Source organism: Cherax quadricarinatus, chromosome 73 (genome assembly GCF_038502225.1).
Source record: "Cherax quadricarinatus isolate ZL_2023a chromosome 73, ASM3850222v1, whole genome shotgun sequence".
In the NCBI taxonomy this organism is placed as follows: Eukaryota; Metazoa; Arthropoda; class Malacostraca; order Decapoda; family Parastacidae; genus Cherax; species Cherax quadricarinatus.
The window spans coordinates 5,942,816-5,956,976 of NC_091364.1; the positions used below are offsets into that span (position 1 = coordinate 5,942,816).

Genomic DNA, 14,161 nt, shown 5'->3' on the forward strand with positions numbered 1-14,161 from the left:
AACGTACGAGCCACAGTCTGGCTGATCTGGCACTGACTTTAGGTATCTGTCCAGCTCTCTCTTGAAGGCAGCCAGGGGTTTATTGGCAATTCCCCTAATGCTTGATGGGAGGCTGTTGAACAGTTTTGGGCCCCAGACACTTATGGTGTTTTCCCTTACTTTTTATTGGGGGCATTTTGCATCGCCTGCCCAGTCTTTTACTTTTGTAGGGAGTGATTTCTGTGTGCAGATTTGGGACCATTCCTTCCAAGATTTTCCAAGTGTAGATTATGATATATCTCTCCCTCCTGTGTTCCAACGAGTACAAGTCAAGTGCTTCCAAGCGTTCCCAGTAGTTAAGGTGCTTGACAGAACTTAGTGGTGATAACTGTAGTATAGTACCTCCCTGGGCGGTTACTGTCTACCAGCCTACTACCTAGGAATAATAATAATATATTTTATTTTGACATGATACATGTATGTACAAAGTAGAGTAATAGTTGGGTGTACATACCAAAAACCCCTTTATATGCAGAGCATTTCTGGCAAACTTAAAATTAACTTAAGATTAATAAGGCAATAACAGTATATATGGTCATTAGATGAGTTACAATGAATACAAGAGACTTGAGTATTCTATTAAGTCATGCTATATGACTTTAATAAGTCTTGTAGAGAATACATACATTTTTTATTATTAACCTTAGGTGGATACAATGGAGTGATTAATATTTGAGATGAATACAGATATTGAGAGCAAGTATATATTGATGAAAAAGTTTTACCTATGTTCATGATATTGAGCAAATGCATGTACAGTTTTTACATATGTATTTATGATGGGCTGGGATAGGTTAAGGAGATAAGGTGTTTTCTAACTATAGTTTTAAAAATGCTGAACCAGTGGTTCTGGAGATTTCTGGCAGAGAGATCCAGATTTTGGATCCTTTTATGTATAATGAGTTTTTAAAAAGATTTAGCCTTATGCAGGGAATGTCATAGAGGTTTTTATGCCTAGTGTTGTGTCTGTGAGTCCTGTTGCGACTGTCAATAGTGCTTCAGGTCGGGATTTATATTAGAATTTATTCTGTAGATGTAGGTTGCACAATAGTATGAGTTAATGTTTTGTATAGTGTGTAGGTATAGGTCTTTGAAGGGTGAGGGGGGAGGGTTGTCTAGAAGTTAGGAGGGGGGGAGGGTTGTCTAGCAGTGGATTGTGTGATAATTTGCACTGCAGCTTTTTGTTGTGTTACTATTGATTTTAGGTGGTTTGTCATTGTGGAACCCCAGGCACAAATATGGATAGATCAGTGAATAGTATAGTGTAAGTAGTGCTGTTTGTGATACATAGTAACATATCTTTGAGAGGATGACAACTGTTTTAGAAACCTTTTTTGTTATGTGTTGGATATGGGTGTTGAATTTTAGGTTGCTGTCAAGGTGCACACCCAGGAATTTTCCCTCATTATGTTTAGCAATAAGGATGTTGTTAAGCATATTTAGTTGGTCCTCACTTGCTCTACTCCCAAACATAATGTAAAAGGTTTTGTCTATATTTAGTATGAGTTTATTGACAGTCAGCCAGGTTGCTATTTTTGTGAGTTCTTTGTTAGCAAGTGTTGAGTGAGGCTAAATTTGGTTGAGAGATGACAAAAGTTGTGTTCTCAGCAAAGAGAATAAATGTAAGTTGTTGTGATACTCTTGGAAGATCATTGATGTATAAAAGGAAAAGGAGGGGGCAAAGAATGCTACTCTGTGGTACACCAGTGTCCAGGGGTTTTGTCGAGGAGGTTGTGTCATTGACAGGTGTATTGCTTTCTCTTAGTGAGGTAGGACTTGATAAATGCAAGCACATGGCCTCTTATACTGTAATGATTAAGCTTGAGGATGCTATGATCTACTGTATGAAAAGCTTTCTTAAGGTCGATAAAGGGTCCAAGTGGGTATTCATTTTTATCCAGTGCTGTGTAAAGTAGGTCTAGCATTTTTATTATTGCATCATTTGTGCTTTTGTTTCTCCTGAAGCCAAACTGGCAGGGGTTGAGGATGCTTTGTGATGTTATGAAGGAATGTAACCTTTTGTGTACAAGTTTCTTGAAGATTTTGGAAAGTAAAGGCAAGCTTGATATTGGCCTATAATTGTTTTTGTTGGGTCACCACCTTTGTATATTGGTGTAATCCTTGCTAGCTTGAGTAATTCCGGGAAAGTGTTGGTATCTAGCGATTTGTTGAAGAGTAATGCAATGGTGGGTGAAAGGATTTGAGCCACTCATTTATACAGTAGTGGTGGCACTTGGGTTACATTCCTTGATTTGTTATTTAGATTGTTAATAATCATGGTAACCTCAGTGGGCTCTGTTGGTGTAAGCTAGAGGGATGTTGGGAAGTTATAGCATTTTATTGAGTAGATCTTCAGTCTTTGTCAGTATAGTTTACTAAATCCATCTCATGTAGTAACTGGGTTGATTGATGCAATCCACATTAGATCTTTGCAATGACACTTGAGTAATAGTGTCATATAAATGCTTTATAAATTTTGTTTCCAGAAACTGTCTGTTTCCCATCAAGGTAGTGACCCAAACAAAGAAGAAATGCTTTTACCATCACAGTCTTGCCAAAGTGGCACTGATACTACACCTCAAAACTGCTAATGTCTCCACCACTCCTTTAAGGTGTGGGTAGATATACTTGAAATATTTGTCATTTTATATTAGTGATTTATATTAAGTCATATACATAGTTATATCCTAGGTAGTAGGTTGGTAAACAGCAACCGCCCAGGGAGGTACTACTGTCCTGCCAAGTGAGTGTACAATGAAAACCTGTAATTGTTTTACATGATGGTAGGATTGCTGGTGTCTTTTGTCTGTCTCATAAACATGCAAGATTTCAGGTATGTCTTGCTACTTCTACTTGCACTTAGGTCACACTACACATGCATGTACAAGCATATATATACACACACCCCTCTGGGTTTTCTTCTATTTTCTTTCTAGTTCTTGTTCTTGTTTATTTCCTCTTACCTCCATGGGGAAGTGGAACAGAATTCTTCCTCTGTAAGCCATGCGTGTTGTAAGAGGTGACTAAAATGCCGGGAGCAAGGGGCTAGTAACCCCTTCTCCTGTATATATTACTAAATGTAAAAGGAGAAACTTTCATTTTTCCTTTTGGGCCACCCTGCCTCGGTGGGATACGGCCGGTGTGTTGAAAGAAGAAAGAACATAGTTAAATGTTGTATAGCTGAAGAGTTATTTGGCAGTTGGTCAGTTATGTTAATACAAACACTGCCGTTACAAAGAAAGTAAATTTTATGGAATCTAGTCCATTGTATACAACCTAAGTTGGCATAATTTGGATTGAAAATGGTATGAAATGGGTCACCAAAATTGTATTTTTTAATAAGATGTGTGTGGCATCTGTGATCCTGTTAGACAGGCCATACAGTGCAAAACTTGGGACAAAATTTAGCTGTAAAAATGGTTCTAAACTCGAAGCACATGATACTCAGGGCAGACGAAACTTGGGGTTCCACTGTATAGTCTTCTAGAAATCCCTAAGAGTTATATAATCCTGATAGTAGTCCCTAACAGTTGTATAGTCCTTATAAGTGATAAGAGATAAGATTTCATTTGGATTTTTAACCCCGGAGGGTTAGCCACCAAGGATAACCCAAGAAAGTCAGTGCATCATCAAGGACTGTAACTTACTTCCATTGGGGTCCTCAATCTTGTCTCCCCAGGATGCGACTCATGCCAGTGGGCTAACACCCAGGTACCTATTTTCTGCTAGGTGAGCAGGACAACAGGTGTAAGGAAATGCTTTGCCCTTGTAGTAGTCCATCAGTTATATAGTACAGGTCAACCATCACTAATCCGGCATCATTGGGACCTGTAGTTTGCTGGATTACAGAGTGGTTAGGTTAGAATACACTTAATTAACCTATCAATAGAGAGACTTTCTGCTACATCTTCCTCATTTTCATCACTGCTTTCTCCTCCACTGGCTTGCTGCTGTGGATTTACAACCATCTGCACAATTTCAGTCAGCATAATGATGAAATTTGAAATTATGCTTGCTGAAATTAGTGCCGGATTACTGATGGAACCAGATAACTGATTGCCAGATTAGTGATGTTTAACCTGTGCTTGTAGTAGTCACTGACAATTATATAGCACTTGTAGTAGCCCTGACAGTTATAAAGTAGTTTTAGTGATCTACTGTATCAAATGCTTTTCATAGGTCTGTGAAGAGCCCCAGAGGATATTCATTTTTTTCAGTTGCTATACAGTATATAGTAATTCGAGTATCTGAGGTAGTACAGTTTATGATACAATCTTACTTTGTAAATGGTCCAAGTCGGACCGAAACGTCATCGTAAGCTCCTCTCTTCTATGTGCGGGTTATTTGTGTATCGTTCCAGTCACGGTATTGTGCCTTTTTTCGTTATTTACATTTTTAAGTTTGTAATTAGTTCTTTTACAGTGGTAGAATACAAATATTCTATATTTCACTCTATTATTAATGTATGAGGTAGTACAATTTATCCTTGCCATCCATACTCAAGACAACAGGGGTCATCTCAGAGTACTGTATAATTATATATACAGAACTAAGGAACTACAGACTAATATCTAATTCTCCTTTGCTCTCTAAAATCTTCGAAAAAATAATCCATAAACAAATCTATTCCTTCCTCCTATCCCATAACATACTGAACCTTTGCCAGTTTGGGTTTAGGCCTGAATAAAAGCACAAATGATCAATTATTCAGATACTCGAATTACTACATACAGCAACTGAAAAAATGAATATCCTCTGGGGCTCTTCATAGACCTACGGAAAGCATTTGATACAGTAGACCACAATGCCATGCACCTAAAACTAGAGCATTATGGGGTCAGAGGACACTTTCTCAATTACATAAAATCTTATCTTAGTGGAAGACTTCTTTCAACAAACTGGCCGTATCCCACCAAGGCAGGGTGGCCAAAAAAGAAAAACTAAAGTTTCTCTCTTTAAATTTAGTAATTTATACAGGAGAAGGGGTTACTAGCCCCTTGGTCCTGGCATTTTAGTCGCCTCTTATAACATGCATGGCTTACGGAGGAAGAATTCTATTCCACTTCCCTATGGAGATAAGAGGAAATAAACAAGAACAAGAACTAGAAAGAAAATAGCAGAAAACCCAGAGAGGTGTGTATATATATGCTTGTACATGTATGTGTAGTGTGACCTAAGTGTAAGTAGAAGTAGCAAGACGTACCTGAAATCTTGCATGTTTATGAGACAGAAAAAAGGACACCAGCAATCTTACCATCATGTAAAACAATTACAGGCTTTCGTTTTACACTCACTTGGAAGGACGGTAGTACCTCCCTGGGTGGTTGCTGTCTACCAACCTACTACATGTACCTATATTAGTGGAAGACATTAATATGTATTCATAAATGGCATGACCTCCAATACTCAGCCTGTAGTTGTTGGCGTGCCACAGGGAAGTGTCCTAGGTCCTCTCCTCTTTCTTATTTACATCACTGACCTCCCAAATGCACATCCTGTACCTTTATAAAGTTGCCTGACAAGGTACATTCTGTACCATTATATTGACAAAGGTACATCTTGGACCATTATAAATTATTATTTTTTTTATTAACACACTGGCCGATTCCCACCAAGGCAGGGTGGCCCGAAAAAGCAAAATTTTCACCATCATTCAGTCCATCACTGTCTTGCCAGAGGGGTGCTTTACACTACAGTTTATAAAACTGCAACATTAACACCCCTCCTTCAGAGTGCAGGAACTGTACTTCCCATCTCCAGGACCATTATAAAGTCATTATAAAAGTACATGATGAAACAAATGCCCGCTAAATATTTCCTTTCCAAATTTTTGATCAGTTATGAATTTTTGTTATTACTGTTTAGTATTTTAGTTGACAAATAGTGTTTTCTAATGCGTAGAGGTTTTGTACCAGTAAATGTAAGTAAGTAAGTTTATTCAGGTATACATAAATACAGTTACATAGAATTATCATACATAGCAGCATATGTGTAGAGAACCTAGGATAACCCAAAAAAGTCAGACAGAGTGACTTATTTCCATTGGAGTCCTTTTACCTTATTATTATAATGTAAAGGTTATAATATTTTCGTATTATTCTATACTGAAGATAACATCTTATTATCATACTAAAAAGACTATCTACTACACGAGGGTCATTACTAGGAATAAGGCAAAATTTACACGTACTTTAGCTAAAAAATAGAAAATCATTCCCCTCCCTTTCTGTAGCTACATTCATCAGACACCTTTTGACACTCTTCTTGAACTGGTTCATGCTATGACTGGCTTTGACATGTGCGGGCAGTCTGTTCCATTCGTTTATTGCTGTACAATAAAAGGTGTTTGAAGCCTGGCCAATGGCTGTGGGTACTACAAAGTTGTGCTCTCTCCCCCTAGTACTATGATTGCTTTGGTTCCCAACCTTGACAAAATTGACAGCAAGATATTCTGGACACTGTTTGTGAGCAATTTTATAAACATGATTTAGCTTCAGTTGTTTTACTCTGTCTTCAACATTCAGCATATCCAACTGCTGTAATTCATTCTGGCCTACATGCTCTCTTGGTCCCAGCCCCAGGATGAATCTTACGATTTTGTTCTGGGTGATTTGAAGTCTATGTTTCAGTTGTTTTGTCAAGGCAGAGTACCATGAAGAGCAAGTGTAATCCATATGGCATTGTATAAGGGCTAGACATAGGGTCCTGCAAGCCTCAGTAGGTAGACACTGTGCTTGTCTATACAGGAACTTCAGTCTGGCATTTGCTTTCTTTACTACACTGTTCCCTATCAATTCTCCTGACATGCATGGGTCAAAGGGGATTCCCAGATATTTTGACCCATGCATGTCAGGAGAATTGATAGGGAACAGTGTAGTAAAGAAAGTGAATGCCAGACTGAAGTTCCTGTATAGACAAGCACAGTGTCTACCTACTGAGGCTTGCAGGACCCTATGTCTAGCCCTTATACAATGCCATATGGATTACACTTGCTCTTTATGGTACTCTGCCTTGACAAAAAAACTGAAAGATAGACTGCAAATCACCCAGAACAAAATCGTAAGTTAGTGTGCTTAGGATAAATGGTTTTGTAATTACATTATCCTTGTTTTATAGGTGTTTTATTAAGTTATTATGAAGGTAAACAAAGGGCTCTAAATATTTAAAGTTGCAAATAGTACTTAATTATTAAGGATGTGTATCTGTGTGCCTCTGACAAGACAGTGATGGCGTGAATGATGGTCAAAGTCTCTCTTCTTTTTTGGGTCACCCTGCATTGTTGCTTTGTTTTTACTGAATCATCTTGTATATAAAAAACATAATTTGTTGTTTCTCAGGTGCTGTATAATCAGTACGAGTTTAGAGCTTCCCAACGACTCTGAAGGTAAGTCTGTAAGGCTGGATTATAAAAGTCTTGCCTTGTGAAACACTTATGTATTGAGAGGATCACTTTGTTAATTATTGTAAAAAGTGTAGTAGCATCATTTTTTTATGTATTTAAAGATTAATAAGTTTGTCATCTCATAAGAATGGAATAATGTGAATTTGTAAAATACTTTTTTCACTAGATTTTGTGCTACAGGTTCTTATCAACTTATAGTGGGGTTATGTTCCCACAAAACCATCGAAAATGATATGATAAACAACATCGTCAAGTTGAAATATCCTGAGTCGAATCATTGTAAGTTGAGGTGCACCTGTAGTGTATGGTATTGTGATAAAAGAATAGCCATTTATTGCAGGAATACTGCTCTAGTATATGTGTTTGAGGACACTTTCCATTTTATCACAGGAATTTTTTTTGTATGTATATCAAAGTTAAAAAGGAGAACGATGTATTTATTGTTTGTGGTTCATGTATACAGTGGAACCTCTACTTGCGAGTTTAATCCATTCCATGACCTTGCTCGCAACTGGATTTGCTCGTTTGCAGAGTCAGTTTTCCTTATTTAAATTAATTGAAATGCAATTAATCCGTTCCAGTGGAATTCTGTACTTCAATAATTTCGCTAATATCAACTCCACGGCTTATTTATCCGTCTCACATCATCTAATATGACATAATAAACAATATAAATAACATAGAAACCTGATATATACTCTAAAATGAGTAAAATGTCATTCATGTAGTGGTATGGGTGGTGTCGGCGGTGGACGAGAGTTTGGAGACCGGGCAAAATACTTCATGAATAATTTCGCTAATATCATTATACGGCTTATTCTATCACAGTTCATCTAATATGACATAAACAATATAAGTAACATAGAAACATGATATATACTCTAGAATGAATAAAATATGTCATTCATGTAGTGGTATGGGCAGTGTCGGCGGTGGACGAGAGTTTGTCTAGAGACTGGGCAAAATACTTCATGAATAATTTCACTATCATCATCTATACGGCTTATTTATCTATCACAGTTCGTCTAATATGACATAACAATATAAATAACATAGAAATAACAAAAAAAGGCACAATACTGTGACTGGAACAATACACAAATAACCCGCACATAAAAGAGAGAAGCTTACGATGATGTTTCGGTCCGACTTGGACCATTTACAAAGTCACTTTGTAAATGGTCCAAGTCGGACCGAAACGTTGTCGTAAGCTTCTCTCTTTTATGTGCGGGTTATTTGTGTATAAATAACATAGAAACCTGATATATACTCTAGAATGAATAAAATATGTCATTCATGTAGTGGTATGGGCGGCGTCGGCGGCCAACGGGAGTTTGTCTGGAGACAGGACAACATACTTCTTGAATATTTTGCTATCATCAACTCTACAGCTTATTTATCACAGTTCTTCTAATATGAAATAAACAACATAAATCACATAGAAACCTGATACATACTCTAGAATGAATAAAATATGTCATTCATGTAGTGGTATGGGTGGTGTCGGCAGCCGACGAGAGTTTGTCTGGAGACAGGACAACATACTCCTTGAATATTTCACTATCATCAACTCTTTGGCTTATTTATCTATCACAATTCGTCTAATATGAAATAAACAATATAAATCACATAGAAACCTGATATATACTCTAGAATGAATAAAATATGTCATTATGTAACAGGTGGAGGTGGCCACAGCTGCTCCCTCTTTGTTGTGGTAAACACTACCATCTAGTGACAGCCTTTTGAAGCCGTCTATTATTATATGTAGTACATTGTTATTATATATCAATCAATCAATCAAGTTTATTCTCTATAAGGATTACGATGCGGGGTTTACAGATTTTGGATATTGTGTGGTTTACATGTTTTAAAATACTAATTACAGAGGGGACCACTAGGACACCTAGCATGGCTAGGCATTTCGGGCAGACTTAGATTAATTCTAAACTTTAAATTATTACAGATTATGGTATTAAGGCTAAGTGACTACATTATAGTTTGTGAGTTTAGCAATGTGAATGCTTTTGTTTTGGCACAATACATAGTTTCTATATTGGAGTATCATAGGCAAACTTATGACTAGTTAGGATTCATTATTTTAAGATAAAGATTCGTATTTCTGTGTTTATAGTCAATGGGTGAGTGAGTGTAAGTGTGAACCACCAGGTGGTTTACATGTAGTTAGTTGACAGGGTGTATCAGGGAGATAAGATGTTTTCTAACTGTAGTTTTGAAAGTGATGAATGTGTCTGCAGTTCTAGAGTTTTCAGGTAGGGTGTTCCAGATTTTAGGCCCTTTGACACACATTGAATTTTTGTAAAGGTTTAGTCGGACACTGGGAATGTCATAGAGATGTTTGTGTCTGGTGTTGTGCCTGTGGGTCCTGTCACAACTATCAAGAAAGCATTTTAGGTCAAGGTTAATATTGGAATTTAAGGTCCTGTAGATGTAGATTGCACAGTAGTAAGTGTGGATGTTCTGAACAGGGAGTAAGTTTAGATCTATGAAGAGTGGGGGAGGGGGGGTTGCCAGGGATGGGATTTAGTGATTATTCTTACTGTGGCTTTTTGTTGGGTTATTATTGGCTTTAGATGTGTTGCTGCAGTTGATCCCCAAGCACAAATAGCATAGGTGAGGTATGGATAAATGAGTGAATGGTATAGTGTGAGAAGGGCAGTTTATGGCACGTAATATCGTATCTTGGAGAGGATCCCCACCGTTTTGGATACTTTTTTTGTTATGTTTTGGATATGGGTGCTGAAATTTAGGTTGTTGTCGAGGTATAGACCTAGGAATTTGCCCTCATTATGTATGGCAATTAGAGTGTTGTCGATCTTAATGTTAAGTTGCACAACACCTGCTCTGCTACCAAACATAATGTAGTAGGTTTTGTCAGTGTTAAGTGTAAGTTTATTGGCTGTCATCCAAGTCAGAATTTTGAGCAGCTCCTTGTTGATAATGGTGTTGAGGGTGGCAAGATTAGGGTGGGAGATGACGTAAGTCGTGTCGTCAGCAAAGAGAATGGGTTTCAGGTGTTGGGATACGTTTGGAAGATCAATGTAAATGAGGAAGAGCAGGGGACCAAGGACACTTCCCTGCGGAACTCCAGTATCAAGTGGCCGTGTTGATGAGGCTGTGTCTTTAATAGTGACATACTGATAACTATTAGTAAGGTAGGATTTGAAATATGCAAGCGCATGGCCTCTTATACCATAATAGTCAAGTTTGTGGAATAGGATGCCGTGGTCTACTGTGTCAAACGCTTTTCTTAGGTCAATAAAAATTCCTAGCAGATATTCCTTATTTTCCAATGCTGTGCAAAGCAGATCTAGCATTTTTACAATTGCATCGTTAGTGCTTTTATTTTTCCTGAATCCAAATTGGCAGGGGTTGAGTATGTATTATTCTTTCTTTCTTTCTTTCAACACACCGGCCGTATCCCACCGAGGCAGGGTGGCCCAAAAGGAAAAACGAAAGTTTCTCCTTTTACATTTAGTAATATATACATGAGAAGGGGTTACTAGCCCCTTGCCCCTGGCATGTTAGTTGCCTCTTACAACACGCATGGCTTACGGAGGAAGAATTCTGTTCCACTTCCCCATGGAGATAAGAGGAAATAAACAAGAACAAGAACTAGAAAGAAAATAGCAGAAAACCCAGAGGGGTGTGTGTATATATATGCTTGTACATGTGTGTGTAGTGTGACCTAAGTGTAAGTAGAAGTAGCAAGACGTACCTGTAATCTTGCATATTTATGAGACAGACAAAAGACACCAGCAATCCTACCATCATGTAAAACAATTACAGGCTTTCGTTTCACACTCACTTGGCAGGACGGTAGTACCCCCCTGGATGGTTGCTGTCTACCAACCTACTACCTAAATGTATTATTATTATACATATTATATTAGTATTATTATTGTATTATACTATTACAGTATTATTATTATTATACATATTATTATTATACATATCATTATTATTATTATTATTATACATATCATTATTATTATTATTATTATATAAATAATTTGTAATTTTTATTCACACAAAAAATATAAGATTTACTGTTATTTCTTATTGCAATAATTGTATAAATAATGTCAACCTATTCACGACTGCATATTGGAATGGACAGTGACATAATTTGTTTACTCTTAAACATAGCCAAGCAATGGGCCATTTCTCCTATGCTGAGCTCAATTTCAAGGTACTTTTCATTGTAAAAGCAATCAAAATCATATCTATTTCTGTAATATATCTTCCATTCTATCAAATGAGACCAAAAAAAAAACGAGAATACAACCATAAAAACCATACGAATATACCGCTAAGGGACGGCTAATTGCTGAGAAGTGAACTCCATTATTTATGCTTAGATTTCTTTCATTTTTGGTGTACGTTAAGAAGCATCTTTCCATCATACATTGCCCAAGTTTCAATAAGATAGTCCAACAAAGAAATGAGATACAATTCCCGAGATCAAGAGCAAAAGCCCCTCACCAGTGTCAAGGAACCTGTCTGAGGTCTGCTCGCTTATGGAAATTTTGCTCACGTATGGAAGCAAAAAATCGACCCATTGACTGCTTGTATTTGGAAAAACTCGCACGTGGACACGCTCGCAAGAAGAGGTTCCACTGTATTTGTAAATGCTGTAGGAGTTATACAACACCTGGCTTGGTTATGCAACACCTGGCTTGGTTATGCAATACCTGGTTTGCTTATGCAATACCTGGTTTGCTTATGCAATATCTGGCTTGGTTGTGCAACACCTGGCTGAGCTATAAAACACCTGGCTGGGCTATACACCACCTGGCTTGGTTATACTCAGATGATCTCTACAGATTCAGCATTTTCCATAAATGTAACAATTTTCCTGGCTAGGATGTTCATCTCTGGAGTACTGTAGCCACTGTTCCCTTGTCCTCACATCAAACAGGCAAATGTTATTGTCTGCTAGATGGTTTGTATATAAGATCAAATGAATAGATCTTCGATTATGCAGCATCCTTGGCTGGGGTTGAACTAGAGTCAAAAACATGATAGTTTAATCATTTTTTTTTGATGTTCTGGTGTTGTTAGTGTGTTTGCAAAGTAGGATTAATCAGGGGATTCAGAGAACCTGGTTAGTGGGACTTGGAGTCCTGGAGGTGGGAAGTATAGTACCTGCACTCTGAAGGATGAGTGAGGATGTTACAGTTCTGGAGGTGGGAAGTACAGTACCTGCACTTTGAAGGATGGGTGAGGATGTTACAGTTCTGGAGGTAGGAAGTACAGTACCTGCACTCTGAAGGATGGGTGAGGCTGTTACAGTCCTGGAGGTGGGAAGTACAGTACCTGCACTCTGAAGCATGGGTGAGGATGTTACAGTTCTGGAGGTGGGAAGTAGAGTACCTGCACTCTGAGGGATGAGTGAGGATGTTACAGTTCAAAGGGTCACATTAACTGTGATGTTGCATTCCTTCTGACAAGACTGCTATTGAATGAATGATGGTGAATGTGTTTCCTCTTTTATTTCATTGCCCCTTCATGGTGAGAGACGACCGATATGTAAAAAAAACATATATATTCTTTTTCTGTATTATTTTTCAGGTGTCTGTATTAAAAAGACTGCCACACAGTTCTGAATGGCAGATGACCAATTGCTGGATAATCAATGATGTATTTATTTAGCCACACAGTTGTGTGCATGATAATGTGTATTAATAATGTTTATAAATGTGTAGGATGAGGATCTTCCATATATTAAGCTTTACAAGGCATCAACATGACACTGAATATCTCTGAATTCATATAGGTAATGAATAACAGCATTCTTTTGCCTTTCTCATAATTCAGGATTATACAACAGCATTGTACAATCAGTGCCATTTTGTGATGTAGTGCTTGTGAGGTCACTAAAGGAGACATAACTCCAGTAAAGTGTCACACACCTTGCCTTGACAAATAATTGTTAGACATGCCTCTCGGCTTAACTAAGTTCTTGAACTGGTGTCAGGCTGTAACACGTGGTCTACGCCTTATGGGGAAGGGGGTGCTTTAAAGATCATGTAAGCTCAAGGAAACAGCTAGAGAGAGAGAGGTTGGCGACAGGTCCGGTGAGCGGGAGCCCTGGACAGCCGTGTGTGTAGTGGACCACGCATTGCGAATCTCGGGTCAGGTGGTCGGTGAATTAAGAGTGAGTACAAGTCTGTGTTACTGATATCATCTATCCTTCCCCTGGTAATAAGTCTCATAGGTCAATTGTTATATTATGTAATTTTCTGTCAGGATATGTTGTATTCTTGCTCTTTATGTTATTAAGTAAACTATAGCCATAGTTCCCATTTTTATTTGTACCCTCTTATGCCATTCCCTATTCTGTTAAGCACTGGGATAATACAGGAGATGGGCTCACTTGCTGGGATACCTCAGGCAGAGTGAGTAAAGGTCTCATAATTTTCAGAAGTTTTTTCAATGTGCCAGCCATATCCCACTGAGGCAGGGTGACCTAAAAAGAAAAACAAAAGTCTTTTTTTTTATATTTAGTGTGTATACAGGAGAAGGGGTTACTAGCCCCTTGCTGCTGGCATTTTAGTAGCCTCTTATGACATGCATGACTTTCAAAGGAAAAATTCTTTTCTTATGCTTAGATGCTGGTGTAGCAGTGTGGTACGGTTGTCTTAGGCATGGAACAATGATGCATAAAGCCAGGATTACCTATACATTTATCATTTA

General features: G+C 37.9%; 1 protein-coding gene across 8 annotated transcripts in view; it reads left to right on the plus strand.

The window, feature by feature from the left end:
• LOC128703156 (FGGY carbohydrate kinase domain-containing protein) overlaps window positions 1-13,764 on the plus strand; it is a 45,415-nt gene extending 31,651 nt beyond the window's left edge. For 3 of the 8 annotated variants that reach the window (XM_070100578.1, XM_070100577.1, XM_070100579.1), the window contains exons 6-8: window positions 2,526-2,651; window positions 7,377-7,423; window positions 7,622-8,581. In XM_070100578.1, the coding sequence (XP_069956679.1) occupies window positions 2,526-2,651; window positions 7,377-7,423; window positions 7,622-7,992 (544 nt within the window). In that variant the 3' untranslated portion in view covers window positions 7,993-8,581. Of the gene's footprint in view, window positions 1-2,525; window positions 2,652-7,376; window positions 7,424-7,621; window positions 8,583-13,036 lie in introns of those variants that run through there. The other 5 variants (XM_070100576.1, XM_070100575.1, XM_070100582.1 and 2 more) reach the window with 3 other exon arrangements.
• The last annotated feature ends 397 nt before the right edge of the window (window positions 13,765-14,161 follow it).